Source organism: Ailuropoda melanoleuca, chromosome 14 (assembly GCF_002007445.2).
Source record: "Ailuropoda melanoleuca isolate Jingjing chromosome 14, ASM200744v2, whole genome shotgun sequence".
In the NCBI taxonomy this organism is placed as follows: Eukaryota; Metazoa; Chordata; class Mammalia; order Carnivora; family Ursidae; genus Ailuropoda; species Ailuropoda melanoleuca.
In genome coordinates this window covers 102,482,659-102,502,903 of record NC_048231.1, presented here as the reverse complement: position 1 = coordinate 102,502,903, position 20,245 = coordinate 102,482,659, and the positions used below count along the sequence as shown (strand labels likewise).

General features: G+C 41.9%; 1 protein-coding gene across 8 annotated transcripts in view; it reads right to left on the bottom strand.

The window, feature by feature from the left end:
- ZNF407 (zinc finger protein 407) overlaps nucleotides 1–20,245 on the bottom strand; it is a 490,784-nt gene that overhangs the window by 177,953 nt on the left and 292,586 nt on the right. For all 8 annotated transcript variants that reach the window (XM_019804986.2, XM_019804987.2, XM_002924352.4 and 5 more), the window contains one exon: nucleotides 3,698–3,876. In XM_019804986.2, the coding sequence (XP_019660545.1) occupies nucleotides 3,698–3,876 (179 nt within the window). The remainder of the gene's footprint in view (nucleotides 1–3,697; nucleotides 3,877–20,245) is intronic.

Below are 20,245 nucleotides of genomic sequence, written 5' to 3'. Positions count from 1 at the left end.
ATACAGGAAGCAAATAAATCATATTTTTAAAAAATATGTATATAGAAAAGCTTTAGTTCATCCAATTCTACGACTGAGAGATTCATCTACGGTTTCTTTTGTGCAGCTGGGTCACCCTCACTACAGCACAGCATCCCACTCTGAACACACAGCCTTTTGTACACTCTACTCGAAGGGCATTTGGGTAGTTTCCGTTTTTGACCACGATGAAAGTACTGATAATGATACAAAGTATAAATACAAAAGTAAAAGACTAAAGACTATTTCATGTAAAAGGTTAAAACTGTCACAGCAGATAAAAAACCAAATGCAGGGGCGCCTGGGTGGCACAGCGGTTAAGCGTCTGCCTTCGGCTCAGGGCGTGATCCCGGCGTTATGATCGAGCCCCACGTCAGGCTCCTCTGCTGTGAGCCTGCTTCTTCCTCTCCCACTCCTCCTGCTTGTGTTCCCTCTCTCGCTTGGCTGTCTCTATCTCTGTCAAATAAATAAATAAAAAAAAAATAAAAAAAAAAAAATAAAAAATAAAAAAAAACCAAATGCAGCTATATGCTGCTTATAAAGAAGCCGATGTAGCTACACCAACATGAAACACAGAATGACAGCACGAAGCATTAGTACAGACAAAAAGGAACTTTTCATAATTATAAGGAATACATAACAGTTTCTTTATGATAGATGGGTATGTGTATAAAATCATCTTACAGTTATGAGTAGCCAGGAATAGATGTTTAAAATATGTAAAGCTAAAAGTAAGAGAATTTAAAAAAACAAACAAACCGGACAAATCCACAGTCACAGTGGGCAACTTTATACACTCCTCTCCACAGCTGGTAGAGGTAGCATAAAAACATGTAAGAATACAGACAATCTGAACAGCACAGTGAAAAACCTCGGTGTAAGTGATGCGTAGGGAACACAGAATACACACCAAACAGCACCATTATTTACATTCCTTTCTAGCATGTCTCAAACATTTACCAAAACTAACCAAATTCTGGGCACGAAGAAGGCATAAACACATTTCAAAGGACTGAAATAACTCAGTATTATGTTCTATCAGCACAGTAGATAGAAGCTAGAAATCAACTTATAATACTATTTCAATAGTTAACAAGAAGATAACTAGAAAAATCCCTAAATGCCTGGAAATCAAAGAATACATTTCTAAATAATCAACTTTTATTTTAAAAATAACCACTTTTATCTGTTTTTCAAACAAAACTATATCCAAAATTAGAGCTCACATAAAGCCTTTAATTCTCTGGAGTATGAAATGAAAAAATGATACTAAAATCATTCTTTTAGTTCCTGAAAATCATTGAGAGGCAAGACCATGAATTCCCCACAGAAGTGACAGAGACGAAGAACAACGGGCAACCATGGCTGCTCAGCATGGCCGCACGTTACTGCGCGCACCCCACGTCACGTGGTACAGATGGTGACAACACTGCTAACAGCCCTTACTGTCCCCGCCTGCAGAGGGGGACACTGAGACCCACAGAATTAAAACAACAGTTTCAGAGCCATTCAATAAGGGAATAGGGCTGACGTTCAAATGTATCCGACCCTAATGGCCACGCCAACACAGAAGCAGAGATTGCTTCTGACTCTGAGGACGAGGACGGGAAGCTCTGAGATGTGCAGAGGTCTACGACCTTACAGTGTGGCACAGCAGGGTGTGACCTGGTCTCCAGGGAACGCCTGCTAAATTACATGGCCTCCATACTGCAGGAGGGGAGTCCTACATGACTTCATGTACCCAACCTGGGGAAGCACACAGTCACAGCAAAAGCTCTTTCTGCAGAGCTGTTTTCCAACAATACTTTCCAAAAAGTATATGTCTATGCTTCAACATATAAATTCCCAAATATTATCTCAACTAAAATTGAAAATATCTCAAATGACACTTTTCTGTGGCTGTTGTTTAATGTCCCTTCTAATGGCCTTTCGGATGTTTGATATACATGGTAGAATCACGTGAGGACCGGAGTGATTTTGTCTGTCTGTTTTTGGGTAGCTTTAACCTCAACCTTTTATTCAAAGAACTGCATAATATGCTTCCCTGGATGTTGGGTTACAAGATGCTCAGCACATGAACGGTGCAGACACCGGAGAACACAGCTGATGGTACCCTTCCGGGCCAGAAACCACTCTTGCAGAAAACCTTGCTGCTGCCGCGGCACATCAGCAAAAACAAGTAATAACCTTATATGCAGACATTGTCAAATGTAATAATAACCAATAGATAAGAATAGTTTTCTAACTCAAATCATTAAGTTGTTTTTTTTTTTTTTAAGATTTTTATTTATTTATCTGACAGAGATAGAGACAGCCAGTGAGAGAGGAAACACAAGCAGGGGGAGTGGGAGAGGAAAAAGCAGGCTCATAGCAGAGGAGTCTGATGTGGGGCTCGATCCCATAACGCCGGGATCACGCCCTGAGCCAAAGGCAGACGCCTAACCGCTGTGCCACCCAGGCGCCCCCATTCATTAAGTTCTATCTCCTTTCATGTAAATGTTATCCAAGCAAACATTACTTACACATTTTGCAAATGGGTAGGGTTTCCCATGACGTTTGCATTTCGGGTGGGTTTCCCATGACCTTCAAACACTGTGGTCACACCTCCCGCATCACCGCCATGACCCACCAGCCCTTCTGCATTGCTCCTGCTAGGCAGGCATAAAAGGTACTGCTCTTGGCCATTAGCTTTTTCACTTCTCACAATGACCCTTCAAAGAGATACCGCCACGTAGACTCACAGAGGAGGAACGTGAGGCGTGACGAGGTTGGCCTGCCTGAGGTCACAGGGCCAGTACGGAAAGGAGGAGAGTTTTCACGTGGCTGTAACTGATCCCAAAGCCATCTGCTTAAAACACTCGCTGTATCAACCGGCATTACTGAAGTATAGTACTGCTTGGCCCACATTTTGGAAATTTCTCTAAATCTCCTGCAGGGTAAGCACTTCCTCCAACCTGTCCTTGTGCTCATCATCCGTCCCGCGGCTGCCCTGCACAGTAAGAATGCAGCACTCGAGGAAGGCATGCTGCTTAGTTCAGACATGCTGGGCTACGCACAGGGGTAGATCTGAAGGACCTGCCCTTGTGGCTGCGCCTCTGGCTCCCGGTCCAGGGAGGCGAGGCTATGTCAGCGGCCGGCCCTGCCGGCAGCACCGAGCCCTCACACTGCGGACAAGTCCCTCCTAATCTCTGAAACAGGAGTGACACCACGTTACTCCGTCCAAGCTGCTTAACTCACCCTCCTGGGGCACGTGCTCTCCCTTTCTAGGTGCTCATCCCAAGACATCGGTGCACAGGGGCAGGGCATAACATTTTAATTCACAAACGTTTTTTGAAAAAAATTAAAAATGCTACCAATTAGTCAAAACATGTAGTTCAAACAACAGCTATCGTTTCAGTCAGCTGAGCACTGACTGTTTGCTATTACTAACTTTCTTGTCCTGGAAGGATTATTTTGTCAAGTTTGCTCTTGATGACGTACGACAGAAAAGACCCATTTCCACAGTCGAGTGGGATAAGCCCAGAATGCGCTTTTCTAGAAGTCAGGAAGCAGATGATTTCACGTGCTCCACTGTGTTAAAATACATGACAGTAATGGACACACAGCATCCTAACACTGAGGATGAATGAAATGAAATCCTCTTAAAAACTGTAGCTATGGTAATAGTGTTAGCGCTTACCAGCATGCAGATAAGCCAGGTCAGGGTTCTCGATGTCCGGATGTTGCTCTTTCAAGTGGTTTCGGAACTCCACAGGCACGTTTGTTCCGTAGTCACATTTGGGGCAGTTGTACATCTTGACTCCTTCATGTTTGCCCGTGTGCAAAATGTGCTTGCGGATGTTTTCAGCACAGTTTGACCTACCGAGTAAGAAAGAAAAGTGAACCAAATTAATGTCGAATCAGCACCATGAGACCACGGACGATGCTACTATGTAGGCCTCTCGAAGTGTCAGGCCCTTGTCGAGAGCTGTACTGGTACAGTAATTTCCACTTGCACAATACAGTAATCCCATGATGCTGGTAGTTTCTGTGAACCCTGGTGCTAATTTGTAAGTTGGTCTTTTACCTTAGTGATCCAATTCTATGCGGAACTGGAAGCACAAAATCTCAGGTTCTACAATTTTATTATCAAATTATTCTGGTGCCACTTGAGGGCACTGAAGGAGTTCCCTTAACCCCAAGAACACACCTTTCACCAGGGAGGAGTGGTGCAAAGGAAAGCACTGTGGCCTCACTGAATTTAGAGCACTGAGGAAACAGAACAGCTCTGGCTTCTAAGCTCTGTCAAGTGAGCTCTAAAATAGTCTGGAGATAGAAAAGCAGCAGCGCGTGGAGTGCCGGCGATCTTTCCACATTGGTGTTGGTCTCTAAGCATGAAGGACTGAAAGACCCAATGGAGGCCCCATATTCTGTACGCCAAATAGCCTTGAAAATAGGAATAGGCTCCTCTCGTACTGTTTTCCTATCATTCAGAAAGGCGAGGCCTGAAATGCCCCGATAACAGGGACACGCCTCTGCTCTCCTCCACCTGCTCCTTCACCCCTCTGTGAATCTCTGCATCAGACACTGCCCACCTAGACGCTTTCTGAGCACATACACAGCTGCTGTCTTTCGTCTTTGGGAGAACAGTACTAAAAAGGGCACTGCAAATGCACTCAGGTTGGCCGGGGAGGGGGGTGCACTTAACTAGAAAGAAAAAAAAAATCAGGCTGGCCTCAAATTTCCCACAGAGCAAAATTAAATGCAAAAAGAAAATTCCAGCAATAGGATCATCAGCATTTCTGGAGGGTACTGCCGAGGAACAGAGGCTGCAGGATGTTGTCTGAAGTGAAGGTTCTGTGACCAATAAGGTAGGAGCATGGCAGTTGGCAAACACATCTCACAACGCACACCAGACGATGAAAGGTCCTACCCGGAGCCTTCACGAGGCTCTGTGCTGCCCCAACACCTCAAAGTAGGATTACATTTGTGTGTCATACTCGACTGTGACGCTGACTTTGCAGGAATGTGCCCTAAAAACACGGGTGATGAATGCAAAATTGGTCATAACCCAACAATTTTATAGTAGCTTTACTATCACTCACAGGTAAAGGCAACAAATGGCATTAGAAATCTAAAGACCCAGTGAACACGTCGTCTCTTCACTCATGGAGAGAGGAGAGTGGAGGAGTATCAGGAAAGCAAGGCAGAGTTCATGACAGCGGCTCTAGGAAGAACATGCCACAGATGCAAAGGGACAAGGACGACCTTTCCTAGAGACATCCAGATGAAGGGGAACACAAATATTTTCCTCGTGAATGGGCATCCTGCTTTATGGGAATAGTCCTATAACCGGATCCAAGATATTTCCCTGGAAAAGCTTAGGCTACCTCCCTCCCATCCCTAAGCAGAGTCTGTCCTGAAATGCAAGTGCCCAACTATACAGAATTAGAAAGATTAAATCAGACAAATTCCTCTACAGCTAGACTAGAAAGAAACACAGCAAAATGTTAATGCAACTACAGAACAACCCCCACTTCTATTTTCCAAATACACTTTAATTATATATTATTTCCATTAAAAAATTTATAAAACAACAAACACCTTTAAAAATAAGAAGAACCAGAACAAAAGAGATTTTTTCAGCTATTTTAAGCTTTGCCTTTGGCTAGGGCTCTGTCAAACTTTATGTTCAGTTTCTCTTAGAACTTAGACTAAATATACCTTACGTTTGTGAAAATATGCATATATGGCTCATCTCTTTCTTGCTTTCCTGCTTTTTCTATAAATCCCTATTGTAAATAATCACTGTACTAAGTGAAAAATGAAGAAGCACGTCATGTGCCCTCCAGCTTGTCCCTGGCCTGCTACTTTGAGGATATCACACTACTCCTAGAGGCCGAGAGTGAGAGGTGGTGCAGAGAAGGGAGGGAGCATCAGGAGATGAGCTGACTATCAGAGGTTAAACCTTCATCCTTACATACAAGCATCTCAAAGATACTACGCACATTCTAGGAAAAGGGTGAAGCTGTAGTCTCTTATGCATAAATAATCGTTGGAATAATAATATCATGTTGACAAAAATAACAGGAAAACATCTGAGGATAGATGAAACAAATGTCCACTTTTGTGATAATTAAAAGGAGGAGGACCATTTTTTTAATTCCCCCACTAGCTGAGCGAACTGTTCCAAATCACTCCCTTAATTCTGCAGATCTCCCATTGTTTTCCATGACACCCCCTCAACTCACCAGTGTTTACTGACACCGGGGGGTGAAAACAAACAGCCTCCACTGTACTTAGCGCCCACTCTTCAGCGCCACCTACATTATTCCCTTATGAAAAAAGCTACGCATTAAGAATCATCAAAGACAGGGGTGCCTGGGTGGCACAGCAGTTAAGCGTCTGCCTTTGGCTCAGGGCGTGATCGCGGCGTTATGGGATCGAGCCCCACATCAGGCTTCCGCTATGAGTCTGCTTCTTCCTCTCCCACTCCCCCTGCTTGTGTTCCCTCTCTCGCTGGCTATCTCTCTCTGTTGAATAAATAAAATCTTTANGGCTATGAGCCTGCTTCTTCCTCTCCCACTCCCCCTGCTTGTGTTCCCTCTCTCGCTGGCTATCTTTCTCTGTTGAATAAATAAAATCTTTAAAAAAAAAAAAAAGAATCATCAAAGACAATCCTGATCAAGTGAGGAAATCAGAATTACCAAAACAGACCAACTTCAATCCGTAACATATACTTAAATACGAGACAATATAAAAGCAATGAATCCTCATCTTCAGTGACGGTCTTGAAGTGATGACATCAAAAAAAGACTATTTTGTTTTTGGAAAGGGTGTATCTTGGACAAAAATAAACCAACATCTCTTAGTACCTAAACAGTATGTGGAAGCTAACAATCAGGAGACTAACAGTGAAGCAAGTGAGGAGGGGGAGGGAGAATTTAAAAAGGTGAGAGGCTTCTTTTTATTTAAAAATACAGACTAAGACAAGAAAGAAGTGGTGTGGAAGCTGATATTTTACAAGGTATTAAGGACCATTTCATACACATATACTTACAAATACATATATATTTTTATTTACACTATATATACTGCTCATATATTTTATGTATAATACACATATATATATTTTTATAATTCTGTTTTATATACAGATAAGATTAAATTAAATACATGCTAATTAAATACATTAGCATTAAATACATGCTAACAAGAACATAAAATAGGAAACGTCTGTCTGCAATAGAAAAGATACATTTTACATATTTCACAGATGACAGTGTATTTGCATGCGATCAAAATCTGCTCCTCTGCATTTTAATGTCACGTCATATAAAACTGTTTAAAATATCGGGACAAAACCGAGCCTTTTCGCACCTGCAAAATCAAGCTATTCCAATCAAAGCCTAGGAAGTAAAAACTAGGACATATTGTCCACTGTCCTTTAAAGCACAGTACCTACAGCAGGTAGAGGCAAACTTTTGTCCCGGCATTCAAGAACATTTGTAACATGTTGCAAATATTGAGGAACAATAAATAATCAGACACCTTCTGGTAAGTAATTCTGAATGTTATTGAGCCCGAACTCACACATTCTTCCCACAAACAGAACTTACGAGTAGTAATGAGCATGGTAAATCGAAGTGGCACTAATCAAGGATGGGTGGTGCAGGAGAAGGAAGGATGCTCTAAGACATGATTTCCAACAAGGTCATGGCTAACTCACCAGGCATAATAGCAGTTAAGCCAACTGGGCACACAGTCATTCGGACTGGGTGACTGAACAATGTCTTCACTTTGACACTGAATTTTAACGTAAAGAGCTTATTTGTGTCCCATGTTCACAGATTGGAAGACTTGGTATTAAGATGGCGATACTCCCCAAACTCAAGCACAGGTTTAATGCACTCCCTGTCAAAGGCTCAGTGAGATGCTTTACAGAAATTGAAAAGCAGATCTTAACGTTCATATGGAAATGCACTGGGCCTAGAAAAGCTAATACAGTCTCAAAAAAAAAAAGAACTATGCTGGAAGACTCACATGTTCCGAGTTCAGAAGTTATCCCAAAATCATAGGAATCAAGACAGTGTGGCAGAAGAAAAAGGACAGATATTCGGGACTCAGCATGGGAAGCTGGAGCAGTGTGGTTGCCAGCTCCCTACAGGGATTAGGATGCATGCAGGACTTGCTGGGAAAGTTATGAGGAAACTCAGAATTAGATTTTGGAATATGACGTATTGACAACCTTGAGGCAGCTTATGATATATACATAAAGAGAGCAATGTACAATGTATTACATAATATTCAAGCTGGGCTATAGCCAAAAGACCAAAATGGGAACTAATTTTAAGGCTTCTTAAAATACATGTAATAAAGGAAATGTTTTATTCAGTTCAAAGGCAATGTGCTTCAAAATAATAACCAGAATAGCGAAAGTGCTTCTAGAGCTCTGCAAAATTATTTATTAGTACTACTTACTAACTCACTATTATACAAAAAGCATTAAGTTAAATTTATGTTGTATTTAACCTAAGGAAAAGGAAGCTCAAAAAAATTCTGAATTTTTCCCTCTTTGGATATATGTTATTTTGGTTATTAAAAGAAAAAGCACCAATGAAGCTGCTGAACAAACACACATCTGCATATTTCAACAAAAAGTCTAACAATGGAAGATACACTGTCCAGCTCTGCCCAGATAACCCCCACTCCCCCCAACAGGTACAATTTATAACTTCTTATCAATCTTTTGGGAGAATTAAAAACGACTTTTTCAAACGACAAATATATTGTAGTCTTTTCTCCACCCTCCTGGTATATAAACTTGCTGGCCTAATATTAGTCAGCATCTTGCTTTCCTTACCTAACAATGAAGCACAGGGGGACATCAGTATGAGAGCCTCCTGTTGCTGATTTCCACCCCCCCCACTCCCTCCCCCTCTCCTCTGCCTTCTTTTTCTCCCTTTTTAATAACCACACAGTATTCCACAGTACGGGTACAGCGTATTATATCAAGCGATCCTCTATTGATGGGCATTTAGGTTGTTTCCAACCACTTGCTAGTGTAAACAAGGTTGCAATGAATAATCTTGTAGAACACTTTCTATTTCTCAGGATGCCAAGAGAATTTCATGATGCCAAGTGGAAGTGTTTCAAATGTCAATGGGCATATGCTTTTGTAATTTTGATAAATTCTGCCAAATTGCCCTCCAGAGAAGTTGCAGTAATTTACACTTCTACCAACAATGTTTGAGAGATCCTGTTTCTGCGCATTCTTGCCAATGTAGTGTGTTACCAAACTTTCAAATTTTTGCCCATTTGGTAGGAGAAAAAAACTCCAGCTTACTGGAGTTTCATTTTTTAATTTTTAAGTTTTAATTTGCATTTCTCTTATAATGAATGAGGCTAAGTATCTTCAAATATTGAAATGCCATATGTATTTTCTTTTCCATGTACTGTTTTCATATTTTGATCTCCTTTTTTCTACAGTGTTGTTAGTCATTCTCTCATGCATTAAGGAGATTGACGGTCTATGACAGAAGCTGCAAATATTTTTTTTCCTTCGTTTCCTTTTTTTCTTCTTTTGACTTCGCTTATGGAAAAAGCAGAAGTTTTTAAATTTTGTTCTATGGCTTCCCTACTTGGAAGCTATAAAAGAATTATCCCAAATTTGGTTCCTGTATAGTTGTATAACCTTACATTAAGTGTTAGATCCATTTCAAAACCATCCTAAAGTGTGGTACAAAGTGTAGGTCCAGACTACAAGCTGGACCTCTCAATACCATTCATTACTAGTCCATCTTTGCCCCATTGACTTGAAATATCACCTCACCAATATTTTATTAGTTTGAAGCTACTTCCGGACTTCCTATTACAGTTAGCTGGTTAGTCTGTGCCCATGCCAACCAGGCTGCAGGAGGCTAACATCTGGTAGAGCTCACCCTTCTGCATTGCTCTTTTTCCTCCCATCATCACAGGATCACAGGGCCGTACCCAGGCCATCATGGAGTCAGTCATAAGGCTGTGGTCTTCAGCATGTGTGGCAAACATCATGAGTTAACTACAGAACCAGAGAGACCTTGGCCAATAACAAATTAACATCTCTGACAGAACTGGGTATTTCCTATGTATATACGTACTGATAATATGATCTTTCTGATAAAGAGGCTGAAATACAGAGACTGGCCCAGAGACCATATGCTGAAGTGTACAGAAGGGTGTCTGCACACAGAGGAACTAAATAAATCTGAGTTTTCTGTTTCCCCAAGGGAAGCTACCTATCTGCCTCGACATTTACAAATTCGCTGGTGTGAAATTAATGATGGTCTTAATCTTCTGGTAACAATGTGGCATGCTATATATGTAAATTGACATAAAAAATTCTGAAAGTTCTACTTAAAGAAACATGTCAGTTTTGTTCAACACCTTGAATCTCAAACTTTCTGACCATGGAACACTCTTTTGGTTTATGGGAAAAATACATGTATCTCATAAGGCTGTCAGGAGAATTAAAGTAAATTACATTAAGCATGTTCAGAAAATGCAGTAGGTACTCAATTCTTTTTTTAATTACTACTACTAGTCTTCCTATTAAATGAAAAACAGTTCAACTATCAGGATCATTATTAGCAATTTTCCTATTGTATTTGAAAGGCAATTTCAATTCATTGGAATAAAAACAGATTCCCAAAACAGTTATATAAGTGTATGTACGTGTACACGTTGAGAAACGCAATTTCTTCTTCTGCCTGTTTGGAATATAGTCTTTGAACTCATATCCTTGAAAATAATTACTCTGTAGTTAAGTTTTATGTATTGGAACAAGTGTATCAATGCTATGCACTGTAGTACATATTTATCTAACATTTCAGTGCAATGGGGTTTCTACTATATCTTTGTAACAGTAATTCAAAATGAATAAGGAATAATCCAAAGAAAGTGTTTATGTAAATTAAACTTAAGAAGTTAATCATGTATTTTTTTTAACCAGTAGTATTTAATTATAAATTTACTGGGCAAAAAACCAGTCTAAGAAAAATGAGAAAATCTCTGTGGGAGAGAAGGACGTAAAGCTGCCAAGTCACTGCAAGTTGGCGGAATGTGCTCCGACAGAGCAGCTCAGGGTCTGCTTCCCAGTTTACGTAACGCAGCCCAAGGTATACAGTCCTCCACCACTTCTGTTCTCACTAAAGGACCCATAAGGGAAGAGCCTGATAATTTTAGACTACAGAACATTTGTGCTGTTTAAATTTAAAATTGGTGAGAAGCTGTAAGAATAAAGAATTTCATACTCCCCTGCCTAAATGAAACAGTTTATCGATGATGTTTAGCAAATGAATGTCATTTAGAGTGCTGAACCAAATAAATCATCAGAATAGACAGCACAAAGATCCATGTATATAAGGGATAAAGATGTCATTTCAGATCAATAAGGAAATGATGGGTTTTATAAAATAAATGGTGTTGAGTCAACCGCTTGCTGTATGGGGAGAAACAAATTAGATTCTTATGGCCCTAACCATGTAAAAATAAATGCCATTTGGACTTCAGCATTAACATGAGCATACTAAATTATAAAAGTGCTAGAAGAAAATACAAGAAAATATTTTTATAATCTTGGTTGGAAAGAGCGTTCCTAAATTCAAAACCCAAATGCTACAAAAAGATGTAGCAAAATATACTTCCTAAAAGTTAAAACTGCTATATACCATAATACATTATAAATAAAGTTAAAAGACAATCAGAGAAATGGAGACAATATATGCAACATATATAAAGACAAATCATTAGTATAAAGACTACAAAATGAGTACCTATGATTAATAAGAAAAAAAGATAAAAATCTCAAAAGCTAGATGAAGAGCATAAGCAAGAAATCTGCAATTGGGGATCTATAAAGGTTATGTAAGCATTAAAAGGTAATCAATGACTCTAGTAGCCAAGGAAATACAAATTAAAGCCCAACATAACAGAGGGGCAAAATTCAAAAAGATTGATAACATTAATTATCGGTAAGGGAAACAAGTATCACTGGTGGCAGTGTCAGCTTTTGGAAGACATTTGAGGACGGCCTTCAGAATTAGAATATACACATACTCTTGGATTTAGGAATTCAATTTCTAGAAATTAACCACAAGAAGAATCATTAAGCCATTATTTATAACACTACGCTAAACACTAAACACTAGGAAAAAATTTGAAACTAGATATGTGTTAACAGAGGAATGGGTCATTAATTTATGGTGATCCACACTGTGGGATTCAACACTGCTGAGAGCTAAGGGTTAACTTGCAAGCCTGCTTCCCAGAGGAGGAGCTGGTCTCCTACAGAGCTTCATGGAAGCCAACTACACCCTGGAAGAACACTGGGAGGGCACAGCCTGATTACAGGAAGAGAGAGGGTATTCCCCAACCATGAATGTTTAGTGGTGTCAGGACAAGGCAAGAGGCCTGGTGGGCCAGGACAATTGACTGCTCAACCACAACCCTGAACACACACCCATGAAGGATGGGACTCCCTCAGTGGTGGAGCTGAACAGTTCCACAGCCAAAGGCCCAGAACTTTCCCAGTATGACATCCCACGCTGTAAAATCGAGTGTTGCTTCAGAGCACAAGAGATATGGACACAGGCTGAAGGTAGGAACAATAGCCATGCACCGGTCTATGACCTTCTCCCAGCAAATGCTGTTGACAAAGACCTGGTGTGTACGCTCATCATTGTTGGGACAAAAGCCATCAAATAAAATAAGGTAAACCTTATGTCCCACTGTGGAAAAATTTCCAAGACATACTATTAAGTTAAAACAAAAATAAAGCAAGTCCCAGATGAGTACATATATGGCTTCTTCTAGCTTTTAAAATTATATACACAAAGTCACAAAGATATATAACTGCATTAAATGGGTATAGGAAGGAAGGTCAGCAAACTATTGATGGTAACTATATTTTTGGAAAGGTTTACAAGTCAGGAAACTTTCATGTATGCTTAGTATATGTTTGAAAGCACTTGGGTGATCATGAGAAGATCTTCTAACTTTTACTCATGTAAAGCAAACATGATCAGAAGACGTATTTTAAAAACAAGTGGACTGTATAGTATTGTATCAAATGTAAATATTATAAACAATAAGCAGTACAGCCGACATAAGCTGGGAATAGACATCGGGAAAACCCTAAATGCAAAGATTCTCCTGTTTACATATAGACAATTCAAACTGATGAATCAGGTAAAAGATTTAAGTACAGTAAGTTAAGCTGTAAAGGTAATCACTTGGATTACCAAACAGAATACTAGAATAAAAACAGGGACGTCTGTAGCAGAAACTGGGGTAATTGAGCTAACATTTTTTGGATATGTTACAACAGCCAGATGCTGCCTGCAAACCAAGAAAGAGGAATAAGCGAAGTACTTAGGTGACCTCCAGCGGGACCAAGATACGAATGACTAGAAGTGGTTCTCTCAGGGAAATGGGGTGCAGCAGTGAGACCGACTTTTCAAATGACCGAGTGCAAATAGTAAAAATAACGTACAATGATAAGTTTTATGGGTATTTAAGTACAATAGATATTTAAATATAATGGCGTGTTTAATTACTTAAAAAATTATTCAAAGTCTTTTGCTTTTTTTAACTAAGACAAAAACAGTTTATAGGTATCAGAAGTAATCACAAAATACAATGTCCTGAATTTTTCCTGCAAATTTTAATTGGAGTTTCTGGATCACCCTCCTCTACATTCTATGAATTTTCTTTTTCATTTTCCCCCTGAACTGGTGGCTTCTATTAAATAGGATAATTCCTACCAGACCACTTATATTCATGACTTTCTGCTGTTCATAAATCCCAATTCCTTGAAATCGCATGGCTCTGACCACAAGAACTCATGTGTATTTTCTCTCCCCATTTCTCAGTTATAATTACATTAGTATTTGTTATGTGAAGGAAGGTGATGGGCATCATCTGACGCTAAAGCAGAGCCGTATCTTATAAGAAAAAAGAACCTGTAAGTCAGCACATAAGTGGATGAAAACCAATAAATTACTGATCGTGTCCGACTACTCCTGAGTAGACACAGGTATCGGGGTTCCAGGTCACGGTGCTGTCTGAGCGCTCACAACCACGTTCTGAGTACAGCTAGCACAAGAAAGTGTGTGCACAGAGAAAGCTGCCCCATGGCAGCTGCACCACCAGCCACATGTGACCCCCAGGTAGCCTCTGTCCATCTGCACAGGGAGGTGCTGGTCTGAAAACCAAGGGAACAAGGCCAGGCTTCCAAACCCATTCCCTGGGAGGCACTTACAGAACAGAAGTCATGTAAGCATCACTGCTTGAGTTCATATGGAAAGTGTCCAGTAACAACAACAAATCTATTTCTTCATGCACTGACTTCCTGTTTTCAAAACGAATTTACTCAACATATATTTAATGTAGTGCCTACCACACACACAACAGGAAACATACAAAGGAATCGTTTTGGTTCCACCCTCATAGACAATCGCTTGACAGATGAGTCATGCACATCCAGTGTGCTTCCTAACATGAAACTGAACCTTGAAACAGAATTGAAAATCTCACCTGTCCACCGCTCTACCCCTTTCAGCGACATCTTTAATTGATAATGGCCTAAAATCACTTGCTTTCCACACTATTTAAAATGCCTCACTGACTTCAACTGATTTCTAACGAGACCGATTATGTGCACACTTCCTATGGATACAGCACCACCTTTGACGGGCTCATCCTGCAAGAACTTTGCCTCCCGCACCCCTGCTCCCTGTTTCCAGGAGCAGGCAAACCTGCCCCTGCTCCTTACCACTCATGGCCCCACGGTCACATCCCATTACAGTACTTCTCTATTCAATCTCTGCTCAAGGTACCTACAATCCCTAAGAAGAGCTAATCTGCTTTAAACCTAACCCCCTCCTTCCCGCCTTCCACTCTGCTGGAGAACAATGAAAATCACAAGGAAGAAAATGGTAGGAAGCAACACTGAACTCTGGTAGAAACCCAAATTATTTTGTTAGAACTTAACATTTCAAGAATGGCCCCCCTCCTACACCTTGTAAAGTGAGAAAAGGAGACTGATTTAAATGTGTGGCCAGACTTGGCCTGTCCTCCGTGTCCTATGGAGGGAGGAGGGGCCACTGGCAAGTGCAAGCCCCGAAGAACCTTGATTTCTCCTTGACTCTTCTTTAGCTCAAGGAGAAACAATACATTTCATTAACTGTTTCAACTCTCCGTGTTCTGCTATATTGCCAGTCTAGGAAAGGAGGAAACTTCTACAGCAAGAGTTCTGTGAGTCTTTAACCTATTGTTCATGATGAGTTTAAAGGGGACAGACAAAGGGTACATTGTATAGTGTGTTTCTCAAAGTTATTTGGCCACAGAAACACTTTTTCTAGGCTGAGCTAACAATACTGCATGAGATCATGATTTGTGAAAATCAAAATGTCCAGTTAGCCCTACAAACTGCTCCACCTCCTTCCACCAATCTTCTGTCCGGCCGCAGTCAGCACCGGCAGAAACGCTCTTCAGCATTATCTTGCCACTCTTTTTGTACTGGACCTTTGAAGCACAGTCCCCACCCAAGTCTTCATCTCTTTACATTTATTTCCTTACAGGATGGGTTTTAGTCTTTCCTTTTCTGCTAACCACCCAAGCTTAGCAAAGTGAAATGCTGTAAAACCAGGAAAGGCATGTGGATGAGAAGCCTTCTGAGCAAAAAGGTGTATACTAAGAACGTTCAGGAAGGTGCAGCCTGACCGTCTTCTTAGGTCCACGCAATCACTGGAGTCGTATTTGTAAGAGGGGTGAAGGCAGCAAAACAGTGGGCGTACGGAGACGTAGCGACGAAGGGGCCCGAACTACTTGTACTTAAGCAGTACATTACTACACTGTGGCTGGAAATCAGTGACCTGAAATAGAGGCTGCCTTACAAATCACATTCCATACATATATTATATATATAATATAATAACGTGTAACATATATACGAAAATTTACTGTAGCATTTCTAGTTGAAAGCTTTTTCGTATTCAAGGTGACATAAGTAAAATTTCACTGAACCAAATGTTTCACACTATTTCAGATAGTCTAGGCCAGAGCTTGGTTTTACTTGGGACAATCTAATAATGCTGAAGAGAAAAATAAAAAGGCTTGATTTAAAACACCAACAAGTTTGTGCACACAAGCCTAAGGCTGACCGGGTGGTGTCACAGACAGATGTGATGGGTACATCACCACCTGCTCGAAGACTCTGGTAGTATAGTTGGGGAAGGGGCTCCCCTAAAATTTTAAATACTTACGTGGCCAAAAGGAGACGGCACTGTTCACACCCGGTTTAGTGGAGGAACTGGCCAGTCATCCATCCAGGCTGGGATCAGAGCGAGGAGGCGCGACAGGAGATATGACTGGGAGTTTCCTTGCTGACCCCTCTCTCCGGTAACCATGCTGCGCTACCACAGGAAACCGCGAAACTTCCCCATCTTTGAAAGTCTTTTGAAAGAATCTTTCTCTGGCTCGAACTCCATTCCTTACAAAACTCCCTAAGTGTGTATTTGCTTGACAGATTTCAAGTGAATACTTTATTAATTTTGTTAAATTGAGTCTTATCAAGTGAGTACTTAAGGCTTTTCTAATTCTGAAGTTACAGGATCACTCTGTAGAAACAGTTAATGGAAAACAGACACTGATGACGAGGGGCCACTGGATTTATTTAATAATCTACGTTCATGTTTACAAAATGCTCCACGTAATCCATTTAAAAATAATAACTGGTTCATTTCTGCCTCTACACACAATGCTTCCCTTTGTCCCTTGTAAGTCTCTCAAATGTCTTATTTTAAAGGAATATATAGTACTCCCGGAAGACATTTTCCCATTTCTATTCTCTTCGACTCCTGCGAGCCCTTGTTCTGTGTGATAAGGCAATCTCCTCCGGGATCGGAGCTGTGTAGTTTCGCACCACGAGTGACAAGGACTCGGCTTGAATAACTGCTGTGCGCAGGTTGTAATTATGTCAGCTGGAGTGTTGAACAAGGGGACTGATTAATGTGAGCCCCAGCCCAGGCGCAGGCCCTATCAAAACCTCCGCGCAGGCCAGCAGTGGGGACGGGTTAAAGCAAAAAGACAAAACATGCTGTATCGCCCATGATAGATGAATTGCTCCAACAGTCTTCAGGCAGATGTTCCGGGACAGTATAATATACAATTACTCTGCCTTATCACTTTCCCAGGGACAATAAAGCTTCCTCCTTCTATAGCTCATGTGAGTGAAGGCAAAATTCGTTTTACTTTTACAACACTGACTCACTTATCATGGTGCCTTGATTGTGCTTTTACAGCTAAAGAAAACATATATTCCACTTTTAAACTAAAAAAAAAAAACCCTTAAAAATAAAACTGGAACCCTGTTTTGAATCTCTTCGACATCAGAGCACACAATGTTTTAAAAGACTGTTTTGTTCAAAATGGATTCAAGGAAGGTGATGTGTGCGTGTGCACATTAGTTAAAAATAAGCACATGTAACTCAAGAAGTAAGATTTGGGGCGCATAATCACTATACTCATAACATCGTGTTTCAACAGCCATACAGAAATCATTAACTGAAAGGAACATGTAATTAAAACTATATATATGTGTGCTGATATCATCCATCTATTTCTCAGGCCCAGGCACACGGCCCCTGAGTCTGGGAGGATACTTTCCCAATGACACACTTATTACTGCCGTTTCTACTTGGCCTCTCTGGGCCCCTTCTTCCTGAAGGACGCTGTGAGCCGAGGAAAAGGAGGCTGCCGCACAGCCAATGCTAAGAAGGACCTGCTTCAGGAGCACCGTGGTGACCGCGTCTACTACGTTACCTGGACTCACAGAAATGCTGCCCAGATTTGTGATGAGATGTACAGAATCATCACAGTTTGGAAAAAGGGAAATGAATACACTTTTCATTTTTAAAGCTAAAAAAACCTATAACCAAAAACTTGAGATGCAGCCATAATAACCATTTTGTGATAACCACAATTAATCAGGAAACAGAGCAGCCAAAATTGCAGTGGGATCAAAGGAAATCCATACACAATGTTCCTGAATGCGAAAGCAAACAAACAAAAAGCATACGTCAACCTGTGGGACAATACAGATGACTTATTTCCACTTTTCAGTGGTGTGGTACAACTGACGCCCACACTCGGCACCTGTAACACACCCTAAGTCGCGGACACAAATCACGTCTCCTATCTCGCCCTAAGGAGTGATAGATCTGCTTTCTCTCTTCATATCATACACACACTAACTCCAGTACCCACATGATCCTTATTATTACATCTCTCTGGGCAGGACCATTCCAGGAGAGTTCTACGGTCCTAGAAATGTGGCAATTTGAAGAAGGTAAGGGGTCAACCTAAAACAAACAAGCTTTAGCACAAATGGACACAGAAGATACTAGTAAGCCCACAACTGACAGAAGAGTTCTGCTGTACATATAATTACTTGGAGCAAGTCAAGCAAACGAAAGATAGAGGTAACACAATCGCGTGGGCTGTAAATACATGGGGGAGTCAGGTGTCATCACAATAAACGGCTGAGCTCCTCCACTAGCTTATGACGTCACTAGAGTAGCCCGTTAGATTTACTGGCCTGAGAAGAACCCCAAGACACTCACAAAAATTGTTTAGAGTAAGTCATAGAAAAGATGTCACATTTAAAAGACTGCATTTAAAAATGAGTGTTTGCTACATGACTACACCGGATTGTTGGCTGGCGCTAGCAAATTTCTGAATCGCATGGAACAGTTAAAGTAATATAGGCTTTGTGGAAATTCTTCTTACAAAACAAACAAATCCTAATGTTGGTGGGGGGGGCTGTGGGGAGGGGAAAGCAGAATAATGCCATTACACAATCTCTATGTTCTTGATTCAAAAGATTTAACACAACAAAGGTGAAAGTGGGTGCTGTGCAGCCCCCCCAAAATGCAGAGACATCGTCAGAGCAGAGGTTCTGAAGCCGCGGCTCTCCATCTCAAGAGCGGTCCGACAGCGCGAACATGAGCTGCTGCCCTGCATCCTGAGGGCCCCCACGGAGGCACACGGGACCGCTCAGAAACTACCATCGGTGCCCCCCCCCCACTGCGCAGAACCCGAACCCAGCACCTTAGCTACACCGTGGCGCTCAACGTCGCCATCTCCGCTGGCGCTCTCACCTTGGCATGGAAGCACGTATATGCAATTTAAAAAGCAATCCTGAGCAAACACATGAAAACAAACACCCAAGGACACTGTGCACCCACCATCCGCCCTCCCAGCCTCTCCCAAGCGTTCTCCCAGAGAAGCCCTCAAGACGGGCTTCCCTCAAGAGCAGCCAGCCCGGACTCTCACCATGGCTTCCCTTCGTGCACCCAGCTGGGGTCCGTTCCCAGCCCTTGGCGAGAACCGCTCTTCCCGAGACGGTCAGTGACCTCTTGGTGACTGAGGCAGGGGGACTACACTGCCCTCATGTTACCGAACGTCTGGCGCGGCTGAGCACTGCTCGCCTGCTGCCCTGACGTCCCTTCTGCTTCCGGGAAGTGGCTTCTTGGTCTCTCTTACACTTGCTATTTGCCCCCGTGCCATGTCTTGTTTTCCACATTTTCCAAGGGAGATTTTGCTCCTATCAATGCCTCCAAGTTCTACGGACGGTAGTGCTCGTTATACGCCCACTGCCATTTCCGTGAGGACAGCACAGGGTGTCTCGGAGTCCACGCCGCCCAAAGCTCACTGGCTCTGCTGCGGGGAGCCTCCCCCTCCGGCAGCGGAGGCCTCAGGCATGGCACTGCCCCTCCGCCTGTAGCCCTGGCCCTGGCACGCACCCGTCACCCTGCCCTTGAATCCACGTGTTCCAGCTCCTGACGAGCATGTGACTCCACCTCTCTCTCTGTCCTCGGCCACACTGCCAGTTTAGGGTCGCACACTCACGATGTTCTGTGGGCACCTCTGCAACTGTCTACGACATGACCTCCCGTCCCTGCTTTGTCCTCTCCGGCTCACCGTTTGCACGGCATCTTTGACAAATGTGAGTATGTCCCTTTCCTGCTCAAAACTCTCCACTGGCTCCCCACTGCCTTTGCGGGAAAACTCCAACTGTCCCACGTGGACCTCTTGCTGCCCTGCACCTCACCCATATGCCCTGCAGTCTAGGCTTGCTGAAATGAGAAGGTAACTTACAGTCAAATGAAAAGTGTACTTTGGGAGTAGAAAGTCAAACAGAATCTTA